The 16754-nt window shown below is 42.0% G+C and overlaps 1 protein-coding gene across 2 annotated transcripts in view; it reads right to left on the reverse strand.

Moving 5' to 3' along the window:
• Positions 1 to 16754, reverse strand: part of PTDSS1 (phosphatidylserine synthase 1) — a 69890-nt gene that overhangs the window by 48740 nt on the left and 4396 nt on the right. For both annotated transcript variants that reach the window (XM_032248593.1, XM_032248588.1), the window contains exon 2: positions 9133 to 9224. In XM_032248593.1, coding sequence (XP_032104484.1) covers positions 9133 to 9224 — 92 coding nt within the window. The remainder of the gene's footprint in view (positions 1 to 9132; positions 9225 to 16754) is intronic.

The raw sequence follows: 16754 nt of genomic DNA on the forward strand, positions 1-16754 counted from the left end.
ACCCCTCACCATTCAAATCTATCAGTTCCTAGGTGGCAATTCAGATGGTGAGTTTGGTTCACGAGAGATTCTGCTTTACCCAAATGCATTTTGTTCCTGTGTTTTGGATGGCAGGTAGTTAGGGGTTTATTGAAAATTAATCGAAATCTGTTTGATTCTGAGTTCCAATAGTGAGGGCTCAGACAGTAAGGAATACTTGTATTCCTTCTCAAAATCAGCTGCTTCTTTCTCAGAAAGTCACAGGGAAGGTTATAAACCAGGATCCCGCCAGGTAATATGACACCATCACCTTTCATCAAGTCATTGGGAAACTCATGGCTAAAATTGTCATCTTTTAAGTTATTTTCATTTCCAAATGTTCCTCTTTACTGATGGTAGGGAATAGCTCTTGACTTGTCACCATAAGTGACTTCTGTATTTTGGTGGCTTCCTGGCTTGCAATATTACTTGATCTATACCATTAAATTAACCCTTTGGACATAAAATGGGATGCCAGTGTTTTGGATAGTTTCCTCTTACAAGGTTCAACTCTAAAACCGTTTGACCTATTATTTGGCTTGTGACAAAATCAGCACTTAAAAATCCTATAACATTATTCTCAAGAGCAGTCATAATGACAAGAGTCAGCAGTACTTTCCTGAGCACTTACTATGCACCAGGCCGTGGACTGAGATACCCCACACAGTGTCATGAGGACTCAGAGACAAAGATGTCACCATTATTCCCACTTTACAGATATAGATACTGAGGCACAGGAACCTGCCCTGGGTCATGCAGCTCATGAAGTCCTCCTTAGCTCTGTCACAGCCTCCTCTGTCACCAGGCTGAGTAGTGAGGAGCACCTGGGGACTTTCCTGTGAACTCTCACAGGACTGGGTCGGCTCAGGATGAGGAGAGGGTTGAAGAGGGTGTCTGAGGGTTGAGCCCAGACTGGCTTCAGGACCAGGAGAGCGAGGGGAAAGAAACAAGCTAGGGGTGTTTAGAGCTGATGCAATAGAAGGGAAAGGCATGACAGAGGCTTTGCCGTAATGTGGAACTGATAAGCAGGCTCAGGAAAAGCAAGCCAGGGAAAGGGCAGGGAACCCATGGCTCTAGAGATAAAAGCTGGGGACCACCCTGACCCAGGGAGGTGGGAATCACTGGTAACTTTTGCGTATGAAAGGTGAGATAAGGCCTGGAATGTAAGGTGACCCTTTCAGTAACTAACTTCAAAACCCAGTCTAGGTTTGATTTCAACCATCAAATCTGCCGCCCTGCAAGTGTGAAGCTTGTCATAACTGCCCATTGCCTCCTGAGAAGAAACTCTGAATTTTTTTAAAGTGGTATTTTAAAAAGTACATTTTAGTAGCATCATACACTGAGTGCCATCTTTACCATCAGACAGTAATATTGCTAAAAGTATCATTTTACTTTAAAAAAAAAATCAAGAGTGAGGCTGGCGTGTTATATATCAGATTATAAATCCTGATACTTATGCTCACTAGGTAACCTGCACCTGGCTACTCCAGTCAAGTCACCTTTGCAGAGCCTAAGGGTGTATGTGCCAGGGGTGGGGACGCAACAGAAAAGGAGCCCCGCCTTCCACAGCATCACTTGTGATGCTGTGAACGTTCATGTCATCTCAATGCCTTCCCCACAACTCTTATTTCCCAACAGACTATTGACTATTTTCTCAGTCTTGTAAAGGCAGGCTTCCTTTTCTTTGACTGTTGTTATGGTTCTGAAGTTATGAGAAGGGCTCCGCCTCATGGGTGCTCTCCACAGGAGTTTCTACTACTTATCTGTGCTTTATATCGGATTTGATAAAAGCTGCCTGGGAGAATTTGGATCTGCAGTTTGGTTACTCACTCTCTTGCTTGTGTTGGAGAATTGGGGAAGACTTCTTAGGGCAGAGGGGCAGCAACCAATGCTGGGTTTTGGTTTTCTGATGAGGCACACTTAAAAACTATGTGTTTTATTTTGTTTATCGTTCCTTCCATCTCAAATACATCATTTTTTTTTTAGATGGAATCTCACTCACTTAGTCACCCAAGCTGGAGTGCAATGGCACCATCTCAGCCCACTGAAGGCTTCATCTCCCAGATTCAAGCAATTCTCTTGCCTCAGCCTACCGAGTAGCTGGGATTACAGGCATGGGCCACCACACCCAGATGATTTTTCTATTTTTAGTAGAGACGAGGTTTCATCATGTTGGCCAGGCTGGTCTCAAACTCCTGACCTCAAGTGATCCACCCACCGTGATCCACCCACCTCAGCCTCCCAAAGTGCTGGGATTACAGGCATGAGCCACTACACCCAGCCTAGAATGCATCATTTTCAATCAGATATTAAGAGCAAGGTTAATTTCAAAAGAAATGGAAACCAAATGTCTTCATCATGAGAAGAGCTAGCATTTTGAAATCTACCTCAGAAATTAGAAAATAAGATCACTGTCTGACTCACCAGAAACAGTTATATCTATGAAAAATTAAGTTCACAGGACTTAACCTCAGGGAAATACAATCATTTTAATACAAATCAGACGTTGCCTGGCCAATAGCTAACATTTGTATCCTCAAGCCAGGGGCCCCCTGACAGACCCTCTTAGTCTGCTTCTCCTTTTGATTATTATTAGAGTTCTTCTAGGGAAATTTTAGAAGGTGGAAAAAAATGATCTCTAGGCAAATTTCAAACCTAAGGAAAAAAAAATTTTTTTTTTTTTTTAGATGGAATCTTGCTCTGACCCCCAAGCTGGAGTGCAGTGGTGCAATTGAGGCTCACTGCAACCTCCGCCTTCCTTCCTCACCGAAACCTCCACCAAGTGATTCTCCTGCCTCAGCCTGCTGAGTAGCTGGGATTATAGGCATATGCCACCCCATTCAGTTAATTTTTGTATTTTTGGTAGAGATGAGGTTTCACCATGTTGGCAAAGCTGGTCTTGAACTCCTGGCCTGAAGTGATCCACTTGCCTTGGCCTCCCAAAGTGCTGAGATTACAGGCGTGCACCGATGTGCCCAGCTGGAAATTTTTTTTTTTTTTACAAAAAGTAGTGAAGCAGGGGACACACGATGGAAGGAGAAACGAACTTTTTTTTTTTTTTTTTAAATTTAGAAGATGGTGAACCTTTTGGATCACTTTCAAACGTCAAGGAGACATGATTACCATTATCTTAGCTCAGAGATGTCAAATGACATAGAAGGACAAACAATGACAAACTCAGAAAGAATAAGAAATACTAATTTTTCACTCTCCTCATAAGACCTTAAACAAGTACTGAGTACAGCCAGGTGTGGTGGCACACACCTGTAATCTCAGCACTTTGGAAGCGGAGGCAAGTGTATCACCTGAGGTCAGGAATTCGAGACCAGCCTGGCCAACATGGTGAAACCCCATCTCTACTAAAATTTTTTTAAAAATTAGATGGGTGTGATGGTGGGTGCCCGTAATCCCAGCTACTTGGAAGGCTGAGGCACAAGAATCCCTTGAGCCCAGGAGGTGAAGGGTGGGAGGGTGCAAGCCGAGATCGAGCCGCTGCACTCCAGCCTGGGCAACAGAGGGAGACTCTGTCTCAAAAAAAAAAAAAAAGTGCTGAGTGATGTTTCTCTTGCAGACAACAAAAAGAAGAAAAGAGAAGGCTTGTTCTGTGATTTTTTCTCCAGGTAGATTTATTACTTAATTCAACATATATTAATGAGAAGTCACTGTGGGCCAGGTACCTGAAGTATAAATAAGGCTGGGCTGGTTTCAGGGGTGTGGTAAGGTGGAAAGGGGATGAACAGTTAAAAGGAGTTCTCAGAAGCAGGAAGTGTACACCAGAAGGTCACCTGTTGAAAGAAATCTCCAGCCAACTGGAGACTCAAATAGATTTCTATATTTCACTCCAGTGATAGGTGGTATAGTTAAAATTACACATACACTTGAGTGTCAGTTGCTATAATGGGATGAAGGTAGCAATTAAAACATTTTTGTAAGGACGCCAAAAGAGAATGAAGAGGAGAAGTGAAGAGGCAAAGTGGGCAGGAGAAAAGATGTGTAAAAGTGGATATCAAATCCTCTCCTTCCCCTGCTCTCACTGCTAGCCCTCTCCCTCCACATCTGCTTATGGAACTGAAAGAAAGAACACTGGGACCTAATCCTGCCACTCACCCTGCTGATTGTCACACCAAATTTTGTTTGAATGTCCACTCCTCTGCCATATAACTCAGGGGTGGATTCTAAACCAGCAGAGGTAATTCTAGTCCCCTGGCATTCTTCTAGCCAACAAATATCTGTTGAACATCTTCTCCTCTAAGCACTATAAATTTCTGTCCTTGGAACTGGTAGAGAAGAGACATGTGGCCCAACCCTAGTCAAAGACATGGAAGTGTGCTGGAGGGTCGCTAGAAAAGGCGTCGCTACTCAACTGAAAGACACACAAGAAGAGATGATCTCTTCATCTGCTGGCCATTGCCTGCCACTACATGGCCGGCCCTGCAGGAGCTGTCTCAAGGCCAGCAGGTCAGAGTGCAGGCTAGAAGATGGCAGAACAGAAAGGGGTAAAGAAGCTGGGTCTTCGCAGGTCACTGAGTCACTGAATTAGCCAGCCCTCCAAGCACCCTATCTCAGAACTTCTTGTTATGTAAGAAAATTTCCTTATTGTTTAAGCCATTTTGAAATGTGCTTTCTTTTTTTCTTTTCTTTTTGAGATGGAGTCTTGCTTTGTTGCCCAGGCTGGAGTGCAGTAGCACAATCTTGGCTCACTGCAACCTCCGCCTCCCGGGTTCAAGTGATTCTCCTGCCTCAGTCTCCCAAGTAGCTGGGATTATAGGCACATGCCACCACGCCTGGCTAATTTTTGCATTTTTAGTAGAGACAGGGTTTCACCATATTGGCTAGGCTGGTCTCCAACGCCTGACCTTGTGATCTACCCGCTTTGGCCTCCCGAAGTGCTGGGATTACAGACATGAGTCACCGTGCCGAGCCTCTTGAAATGCATTTTCTATCACTGGTAGCCAAAAGCATCCTGTTATAAAACACTATGGAGAAAGTCAAGGGCCTTCTTTGTTATTTAGACTCTACAAAAAGAATCACATGGCTCCCTTCCTGCAGGAGATGACCAAGTCTACCACACAGATAATATATATGAACTCACACATACCCGATGAGACAAATAAACAGAATCCACTTTTGGCCTATACACAGCTGTGCAGGGCAGCGTTTACCAGGTCAAGCATAAACGCATTTCAAGTTGCCAAAAAATCGTTCCGGGCATGCGATCCACTGCAGGCACTTCCCTAAAACTGCCTGTGAAGGAGAGGGCAGGTTTGGAGCTCCATTTCTCCCATTCATTTTTCATTACTTAATTTAAGAATACGTGCCAAGGGTGAGGAGAATGGAAAATAAGGGCACAAGACTGAGGGAGAAAGGGCACGTATACCCCACTCACAGAGGCAGCCACTCTGCGCGGGCTCCTGGGGAGTCCTGTGGCCTGAGAGCTGGTCTGATAGGGGAGGCCACACACCTCAGGGGTACCCTGCCCAGGGCCCTCCCAACTCCCCACTATTTCCACTGGCACCTTCCAAAGCCATTCCTAATTTAAAAATATTCGGTAACATTCTTTCATGTGAAAAAGTTAGTTTTACTACTCTTAGGTAAAGTGTAAATAAACAGATCTTCAGAAAACAAATGAGGTACGCACAGTACGTTTGCTATATACACATGGCTTCAAGAGAATCCATGTCCTCCCTTCGCTGACTAAGGTCCCAGTCCCTCCGGCACAGGGCACTGAGCTGTCATCCTCCTTGTTTATAGCTTCCATAGCTATCTGAAACCTTATTTTTGGCAGGGTCTGCCTCTCGGTGAATGGTGTGTGTGTCCGTGTGTGTGTGTGTAAGTACACGGGAGGAGGGGAAAGGATGGTAAGGCAGAAATAGAGTAGAAACAGGAGAAAGTAGGAAGGGTTAGATCGATGTGTCAGCTCTTGCCAGTCACAGACAACACATGGGCAACGGAGGAGCATCAACTCAGTCACCACTCACCTCCTGTGGGATGCAAAGCATGCTAGGTCCAGGCCAACTGAGACCCCACCCTGGGGAAAAGACAAGCCAGGGGATGACAGAAAAAAAAGGGAAACAGGAGGAGATAGAAACATATTATGGAGAAAGTTAGAGATAAAGCGCATTGCAGAGATAAAGGACCTAATGAGAGATATGACCAGAACAGCACTGAGGAAGGAAAGTGCACTGCTGGGGCCCTGCCAGCAGGCTGACATCAAAGGCTGGGGGACGTGGTGGCACATTTCAGCCTTCTCACTGGTAAACTGAGACGGCTGAACTAGGTGAGCTCTGTGGCTCCTTCCCACTTTGTGTATATCACAAAGTCCAGGCAGCTAGGATAAGAAAACCAAGCTTCAGTTTTATCTTTCCAAAATCAAAACAAAGGCACAGTCCCACAATGAGAGATTGAGCAGGTGAAGTCAACTTTGAAGATTAGAGGACTTCATTGGGGAACAGAGGCAAACTCAGCAGAAATCACACAAAGTGTTACATCGAATAGATCTAATCCCATAACCTTCAGTGCCTTTGGTACCTCAAGAAAAACATCTGCTAATGAAGCCCCAATACTCAGCTCCTGCTAAAGACTCAGAGAAGAGATGGCTGTAAAAATCACAGTGACTGGGAGGCTAATCTTTTAGAATCCTCATACTTCTAAAACAGCTCTGGACTCAGAAACAGCAAATTTTTTATAAAGAGCCAGAAAGAAGCCCTTGAGAACTAAGCAGCAAGAAACACCATCAAGGAAAGCTGAAGGCTTAAAGAACAGACCTGATACCTTTGCACTGATCAGTTTCCTGGGCACATATGCACGTATCATTGCTCTGACAGACTGATAGGGGAAAAACAAAGACAGGAAAGAGGACATAAAAGAAATAAGAGAAATGGTCATGGCATTGAGTGATGACAAGGAAGCAGCAGATCACAGGATGCAGAGGGCAGAATGGCTGAGGGGAAGGGGAATAAATTGTCACTATCATCTGAATAGTCACCTATTCACATTTTAGAGGCTTCACGTGTCTTCCTTGCATTGAGTTGGTATGTAACCTGAGATAGAGTTTGCCATTTCCTTGCTTTGAGTTGTATTCGTATGCCACCTTTGTATGGAAAGGTCAGGACCCAGCGCTCAGGAAACCCAGCTTTGGCTGGCACTCTTGAAGGAGAGGAGGATCCATATAACACCCAAGCTCTCCTCTAACCTAAAATTCAATGGGAGGGAAAGGAAAGTTGGCAAATAGCCAAAAAGTTGTTTGACATCAGGAATTTTTTTCAGCAAATTTGATAGCAGGAATCCTAGCTGCTCAGGCGGCTGAGGATGGAGGACTGCCTGATGCCAAGAGTTCAAGACCAGTCTGGGCAACATAGTGAGACCCCATCTCTATCTACAAAAAATACAAAAAATTAGCTGGGTGTGGTGGTGTATGCCTGCAGTTCCAGCTGCTCAGGAGGCTGAGGTAGGATAGCTTGAGCCCAGGAGTTTGAGGATGCAGTGCCCTATAATCACACTTGTGAATAGCTATTGCACTCCAGCCTGGGTAACACAGCAAGACTCCATCTCCAAAAATAAAAAAATAAAATAAAACAAATCCTATGGCAGGGTCCACACCCCTTCATTCCATGACTTTCCCATATTACACATACATTGTCTTCATACCCTGATAACTGAGCATTACCAGAACCATCAATCCTTATGGAAAAGCCAAATTACACTTGACTTATCTGCATAAGGTATGCAGATTTTCATTAAAAAACTCTTTTTGACTTAAAAGCTTGCGTGTTTGGAGAGCTAAACTCAGCTCCCAAATAACTTGGCTATGTAGAACAATTCATTCTCTGAGGGATTCAGAGTCATGGTTTTATCAGTGTGATTATTATGCTACTCTGCTACATATTAAAACCACTACATTCTTATAGACACAGTGCCACATAAGAGTCTGCCTCCAGAGCCCATGCTCTTAACTATGATGCAAAACTCAGATTTTTTTTTTAAATCTATCTTCTTCTAGATGACTCATATCTTAAAAAATAGAACAAAATTCCACTGCTACCATCTTAGGAAGCCTGAAGGCCTTGACATGGAACATTTCCAGGTAGCATCTGATAACATTCATAATGAGCTTCTTATATTACACATGATAGCCTACTGAATAGCATGGGCAGTTACAGAAGAAATGCAGCCTAAAGTATGACATTTAAAACCCAAGTAGGACCGGCCTATGGTTATGGAGAATAACCCATAAGAAAGACTGGAACAATTTCCAAATATCATTTTAAAAAAATAGAAGACAAGAGTGAGCATTTAGAAATGGTTATGGAGATTTGGTTCAATTCATTCACTTCAGAGAACAAACAAAACAAAACAAAACAAAAAAGAAATAAAAAGAAATGGTTATGGAGAACACGAGAGAATATTCTAGTGGGAAGATACGGAAAGGGAGTAAGAAAAAAGAAAGCAACTTTTAAGGAACAATTTGGAGGAAAGGGATGAATTGTGAGCATGACAGAATACCAAACTTGCTTTTTAAACAAAAGTTTTGCCTCACTCCATAATCATGATGGGGGCACAATTCACAGTAATAAAAAAGACAGTAATAACTGTCTTTTTTTCCTGCTCATGAAAATTCATATCCCAAATGCATAATCAGCAAAGTTTATGGTGATAAAAGATCACTCGGAACAACCCATTTAAGTAATACTCATTATGGCATTGACCCTGTCCTTAGCAAAAAGGAAGAACTCAGCAGTAATGGAGTATTTTATGACTCATCTGATAATAACAAAAACAGCCACAGAAAGAACCACATTTATTGAGAAACCACAATTATAATTTGTCAGTCATATTCACAATGTTTAACATGCCCCAATTGAGTTAACCCTCACAACCATACCTATCTGTTACCTCCATTTTATAGAAGGAAACTGAAGCACTCTTAGCACTCTTAGGGGGCTTCCCTGCAGCTAGGAAGTGGCAGAGTGGGCAGTCTGCCTCCAGAGCCTGTGCACCTAAACCCTACACAAAACTCAGATTATTTCTTTATTCCATCTTCTAGATGACTCATTTCTAAAAAACTAGAAGGGCACAACACATAGGAGAAATGTGGTAACACATGACATCACTTACCATTGGGGAAGGCTAACACACTGATGATAAGAAAGAAGAAGATAACAGAGAGGATACCTCTCCAGATGTTGTCTTCTGGAACAGAGTCATCCCTGAAAATAGAAAAACAACATTGAACATTTACTTTCAGATCTAAATAGAAAACCTAGCGGAAGGAAGACTTCTATGTTCTAAAAACTGGAGGACTACTAGATGTAGGACAGGATTGAATAGCTTCTGAAATGAGATTATATAGATCATATAATATTTCTTAGATCATTATATGTCCAAACAGCGCTAACAATGCCAACTTAATTTCATAGACCTGCTTATAAAACCAGACTACATAATCAGACACTTTTTGCCTTCCAGCGAAGTGCACTTTTAATAGACACCTAACAGTTGAATCTCTGCCCAGAGGTTATAAACGTGGCCCTCAAAATGCCAGCGTGATCTTTACTAGGGTAGTTGTGATGTCTTCTGGCTTAGGTAGGGAGGCCCGACATCCAATTTCCAGGAGCACCAGTTTTTACTCAAGAATGGCTGCACACTGAGGGCATATAATGTCCTCATTCAGACTGACATCACATTGCTGACATTGGGAATGATGATGACAATAGCAATAGCCCCCGTTTATCTACTACTGTGTGCCAGGCACCGAGAAGGCAGTTTATAAATATTATCTCTAATGGTCACAAGTTTGCAAAATGAAGTATTATCAACCACATTTTATAAAATGAGGTTGTAAAAGTTCAGAAAGGTTAAGTAACTTGTCTGAGGTTGTATAGGTAAGATGTTGCTAAGCTGCCATTCAAAACCAGGTCGGCTTCAACACTGAAAACAACGATTGTTCCCTCAAGCCAAGCTGTCTCATGAAAAAATGATCTGTGATCCTAAATCAGCCTGACTTATGTTACAGGCACAGGGTTGGTATAAGAGACATTGACAGGACATACAATATGTAGGATACAAATTAAAAGCAAGGTTGAAATTAACAACCATTGCATGGGAAAAGAAGGCTGATTCTGTAACTCATACTTTATAATAAATATATTCTGGAATATTCAAAAAATTATAAAACAATACTGGAAGAAATTAGAGAATTAAAAAAACAAACGAACCTCAAAGCAAAGCAATCAACACTCATGAAGTGGGGTAAATTCACATGGCAAAGAAATCAGTAACGAAATCAAAGGAAAAGAGGTAAACTTGGGGAAAAAAATTTACAACTCATATCAAGACAAAAGACTAATTTCCTTAATATGCAAAGCATTTTCCCTAAAATCAATTAACAGAAAGAACAACAAATAAACATAGAAAAACAAATAGAAAAACAGGGAAAGGATATTAAGAGTTTGTTCACAGAGTAAAGAATCTAAGGACCTCAGACGTGAAAAGATAGTCAACCTCATTGATGGTAAGTTAAAACAGACATCATTTTTAAAATCTACCTTATTGATAAATGTAAAGCTTTAATGACTGAGCTGGGGAGGATATGAAGAAACAGGAAAATAGGCATGCTCATACATTGCTAGTAGCAGTATAAACTGAAATCACGTTTATGGAGGGCAAGTTGGCAATATTTTAAGTCTACAAATGCATATACTCTGTGACTCAGCAATTTTACTTTTGGGAATTTATCCTCCAGATAAACTCTCATTCATGCAAAAATGACATATATCCCGGATTGTTCACCACGGCATCACACGTATTCATAAAAAGTTGGAAACAACTGAAATGTCCACCAGAAGGAGACTGAGTAAATAAATCACAGTCCAGTCTCACAGTGGAAAGCTAGGCAGCCATCAAAAAAAAAAGGAAGCTTTTTAAGAATCAACTGAGTCAGAATAATTTAAATGGTATCATTAAGTAAATAAAGCAAATTGCAGAATAGTGGGTATAATAAGCAACTATTTGAGCAAAAGAAGGTGGAGGAATGTGTATGGGCATGTGGCTTATAATTTGTGCTTATATCTACAGAGAATGTCACTGGAAATCCACCCAAAAAATGATGACACTGGTTTTCTCCAAAGAGGAAAAATGAGGAGCCGGGGAGAAGCATGCAGTGAGACTTCACCCCAGATCCTTTGCTGTATCTTGGATTTCAAGTGACGTGAATATATCATTCTCTTTAAAAACATTAATTAAAATTTTAATTAATGGCTTATTATTAACCACAAATAAGTCACTAAGGCAAATCAGTAAATTAGTCTCTATTTAAAATTATCTACCAGTCAAAATGCTTGAAAATATACATCAGCACTAAATTTATAACGAGATGAGTAATACATTAGGATATAAAACCAATGAAATGGCAGTTCTGTAAATTTTGAGCAATTTTATTAGAAAAAGAGGATTAAATGGATGGCCTAGTTTCAGAGGGGAAAAAATGTTGATTAAATGGAATAAAATAGCAGTTGGGTCTGAAAAGTTGGCAGTTTTATATTTGTCTCATTAGGAAAAAAATGTATTAATGGAAGACAGTGAGGTCTTTAGATAAACTGAAATTATGCAGTATGGGAAGATCAAACTACCGCAAAGATTAGCGGATAGGAGAGTGAGTTCACGAAGCTCTGTGAGTCCTATCAGACTAGAGGGCCCAATGTTACACTCTGAGTTTCGAGAGCAGAGAGGGTGTCCCCACCTCATCTAGAACAGCCCTCTACCAATCTGTGGTGGGGGTGCACAAAAAGAACTGAATGCCTGGCAGGGGAGGATGCCCAACTCCCCTCTGGCCACAGAGTACACAGGTGCATTCTGTAAGGCCTGGTGTGAGTCCCTCCTCTCTGAGCCCTGAATAATCCAGAGATTTAACCACATGCTGAGTTTTCCATAGTTGATCATGAAACAGAATTTGGCTGCAGAGTCCACATGAGTGGACCCCAAATGAGGGCACAAGATCTAATACCCACGGATGGCCACTATATTCTAGTGGCTTTGCGTGTTAGCTCTCTGAATCTTTCTAGCACTCTAAAGCGGGAAATGATAATAATCTGCATTTTAGTGATAGGGCCTGGCCCCAAAGTACAAGCTCTTTCCCTTGCAGGAGGCCATGCAGTGCAGTGACTGTTACAGGCTGGGACCAGACCACCAGCCTGTGTGACCTTGGACAGATTACTTAACCTCTCAATGCCCCAGTTTCTTCCTCAGTAAACAGAGGATGGTAAGAGCTCTACCTCATAGGGTTGTGTGAGGATTAAATAACTTAACACATGTAAAGCACTTAAAACAGTGCCTGGCACAGAGTTAGTGTCCATTATTATAACGAGTTCACAAGCTCTGAATGCTCTTCATTTATGTCCACTCATTCCTTCATCTGGTTAATGCCTATCATTGGGTAGGGACTCTTTGAGGGCTAAGATGAAGAGACACGGCCCTTATTCTTGAGTGGACTAAGATAAAAAAAGGACAATGAGACATTATCTTAGTATAGTCTTGCCCCGCAGGAAATGTTTCTCATGTATAGAAACTATCTCTGACAAACTCCAAAAAAGCCCAGTCATTCACCTATGATTGGCCCCTCTGGGGGGCCAATAACTGTCTCCCCCGGCTTTGCAAGGCTGCAATGTAGTTCCTGCTTCTCAGGAAAGATCGTGACTTGTGGTGTGGGCTGCCCGATCCTCATCTTGGTAATTCCTAGCATAAAGGTACTTGCTCAACTAAGACATTTCGGTTCTTCATAGCAACAAAAAATAAGAAGACTTAAAACTTTCCATTGTGATGCTGTGACATCTCCTTGACTTCTTCTCTGGGTCTACCACAGATACTAACTTCAAAATGCCTCAGTCTGCACTGCCCTGAACACTCCAAAGAACTTTCACAGCTGGTATTTTATTTAACCGCTCCACAGTTCTGTGGGGAAGGCAGGGCGAATATTATCTTTGTTTGAAGGATAAGGAAAATTAAGCTCTTGGTTTATCTTGCCCACAGTAACACAAAAATAGAGGCAGGATGGAAGTAAGTATGAGGGCTTCTGGAGTGCTAGCTCTAGGTCAAGATTGCTATTATACATTCTCCAATAAGGACACAAACAGACAAGCTTAGGGAGGCAAAGTCTTCCTCCCTCTCTAAACTTGGGAGGTGCTCCTGAAGTGCTCCAGCATAACACTGACCATAGACTGTGAAAACACCAAATGTGGCCAGGCACAGTGACTCATGCCTGTAATCCCAGCACTTTGGGAGGCCTAGGTAGGTGGATCATGAGGTCAGGAGTTGGAGACCAGCCTGACCAACATGGTAAAACCCCATCTCTACTAAAATACAAAAATTAGCCAGGCGTGGTGGCACGCACCTATAATCCCAGCTACTCAGGAGGCTGAGGCAAGAGAATCGTTTGAACCTGGGAGGCAGAGGCTGAAGTGAGCCAAGATCGTGCCACTGCACCAGCCTGGGTGACAGAGCAAGACTCCAAAAAAAGAAAATACCAAATGCATAGCTTAAAGTGAGAAAGCTCCCAAGGCAAAAGTCCCACCTCATTTCCCCAAGGTAGCCCTGGTGCCTGGCACAATGCTCTGGCACACAGCAGACATCTACTTGCTGGTGACAAGAATGAAGGTGGCAAGAATGAGCAAGATGATATGGCAGAGTAGGCCAAGAAAATCAGGTAACATGAGTGGGGGGTCTCAGCCTGACCCACAGGGTCCACTGGCAGCGATTTCCCTGTCCCCTTGCAGAGGGTTGGCTGCAGAGGGCTATTGAGACCATCAGCAAATATCTAAAAGCCCAATAACACCTTGGCTTCTTCTGCAGAGCACTGTTTCAGCTAGGATAGGGAACTACCCACAGAGACAATATCTTAGCAGGAAAAGTGTCAGGAAAGCCCCGAGTTTAAAAAAAAGAAGGAAGTTTGCACTCCAAAGAATTTTCGGACTCCAACTCTGATTCTGTGTCAATTTAATATCTGAGTGCAGGAATTTGACCAGAGGGGTGGTAACATCAGGAAACCAAAGCAAACTCCATTTACTCGCCTACAATCTTTTAGACAAGTCTTTCTCCCTAGGGTCAGGCAGCCAGGAATGTCTAGCCTTTATTATGATTCCTAAGGCTTCTAGGTCAATTGTCCCTCTCCCCTTCCAGTCTTTTCCCTCATTACCTTTCATATGAGTTCTTGAAATAGAGACCTATAGGTTCATGGTTAGATGAGTCACTGTTAAGGATCATCTCTCCCAATACAAAATTTAATCCCAGGTTACAAGGTAGACCAATGTTAAGTAGCTTAGATATTACCTTTAATACCACATTCATCACATTTTATAGAAAGTTATGATCTTTGTCAAGAATTATGGGTGAGATATCAACTACAGGAAAAGAAAGGTGATAATTTTTTAAATTCTTATTGGATGAATGATTTCATGCATCCCATTAATTCAGCATTTACTGGATGTCTATCTTGGGATGATTAAGATAACTGGCCTCAAGCAGCTGACACAGAAACAAATATTATGACATGAGAGATACAATAATAACAAGTATTTGGAAGGATATAAACATTTCTTCCTCTGTGCTTCTTGGAACAATTGAGAAAGGTGTCTTGGAGGGGAACCATCTCAATGGATTGTGAAGGACGCCAAGGGCTCATGTGTGGGCAGGGGGTGACTTCCAGTCTGAGAGATGGCAGCCCTGCCTAGGTGTGGGACATGCGAGCTGTTAGGGCCTGCTGGGTGTCGGGTGTGCTGTGTGTGGAGGGAGGGATAGGGATGGGAAAGTAGACTTACTCCACAACAAAGGACCCTGGAGTCCAGTTAGTACTTTTCCATAGGTGACGGGCATCTACTGAAATACCAATAGATGTCAACTAGCTTTGGTATTATCTTTAATATCATACTAATTTCGTTTTATGGAAAGTCATGATCCTTGTGAGGAATTACAGATAAGCTATCAATTAAAGGAGGAGAAATGTGATACATTTTAAAGTACTTATTGGATAAATGAGAATTTTAAACAGGGAAAAATGGAACCATGAGTTTGTCTAAAAAGATCACAAGGGCAGCACTGGAGGGAGGGGGAGCCAGGGCCTGGGAGTCAGCGATCCCAAAGGGTTGGGAGTTTGCTGAGCAAAGGCTTGGGAATGGAAAGAGAACAGCCCTGAAAGCTATAAAGGCCCAATCAGACCTGGTGAAGATAAACCAGACAGTGAACTCCAGGCTGGCAGAAACCTAGGCTAGAAGGAATGAGGACTATGGAACTGTTGAAATGAATTAACTGAATTAAATGGGATGCCAGGGCTGAGGAAGCAGTACAAGATGACTGGACTAGTCCTGGTTTTGGATTAGTTAAGACTGAAAAACTGTAACTTCTCTACAGAAATCTAGGGCAATAGGAATTATGTCGCAAGATAAATTGTGTTACATCTGGTAATAGAACTACATCTAAAATGCTAAGCACAGTTTATTCAGAACAGATGAATTTGAATAAAGGCTGCTTACTAAAAAGGAGTCTGAAAAGCAGCAGTTCCTAGGTATACAATCTCTGTGGGGTAAGGCATCATCTAAGCCAAATAAATATTTAAGTCACCCAAGTACCTATTCACTGAGGAAGATCCCAAAGAAACATATGGCACATTTCCCCCTTTAATAAATTAGAAATTGTATTATGGACATAAAACTGGAAATAAGTATAAGAACAAATATAAAACATTAAGTTCAATAAAAAATTTGACTCAAATAGTAACCAGGGAAAAGAAGCGTTAATAATCATTGGTAACTGGACCTCAGGTGCAACCTAACACAATGCTCACTTCCTGGGCTGGTTTAATCCTAGCCCATAATCGCTATAGATGATCACTTAACATTGCTAGTATCAGAGAACAAGGGCAGGCAGGCCTTCTGTTACTGGGAGAAAAGGAACATGATGTATATAAAGGAAACAGGATCAAGACAACTGAATCAGCAGTATCAAAGGACATTTTCTAATGGGAATTTATGTGGTCGAGAGGGAAAGAAAAAGGGAGGCTAGCAAGTATCCATAAGCAATCCAATACAGGTGGCCGGAAGTATGCACCAATGATGTGACGGTGAACTGGAATTCCAAAGCCAATAAGAGAAATTAAGTAAAAACCATTAAAATTTAACAAATCAACCAATCAATCAGGTCTGTCCACTTCCCTGCCCTTGTCTGTCTCCTTTGTTCTAAACCAGGAGAAATGAAGCATAGACAAACTGATGATCACTTAAGTACGCAAATCCACAGAAAGGCAATTTCCTCTAGGTAAGTAACAATTTTTGTTGGACAGGTGCTAACAAAGGCTGCTTCTACTGGTCAATGGCAGGTCCCTCTTAATGAGAGGTGGGCTTCTTTGCATGTGAATTAATAGCTTCTGGTGTTTTCTATATCTAAAGCTTGAGTTTTTTAAACTAAACCCATTCAATATTTCCAAGTTTACCAACTTCTGAATGCAGAGTAAATATGAGGGTATCTTACAGGTAATTATTATACTCTGAGTTTGAGACAAGTTTTCCTTTCCCTACTTTGGCTGAACAAACTTCTAAGACATATGTGTAAGTAGTTATTTATAAAAGTACTATTTATTTTTTAATAGAGATGGGGTCTTGCTGTGTTAGAACTCTTGGCCTCAAGCAATCCTCCCACCTTGGGTTCCCAAAGTGCTAGGATTACAGGCGTAAGCCATTGTGCCCCGCCTACTT

Source organism: Sapajus apella, unplaced genomic scaffold (genome assembly GCF_009761245.1).
Source record: "Sapajus apella isolate SASKATOON/1434 unplaced genomic scaffold, GSC_monkey_1.0 scaffold3, whole genome shotgun sequence".
Lineage (NCBI taxonomy): Eukaryota > Metazoa > Chordata > Mammalia > Primates > Cebidae > Sapajus > Sapajus apella.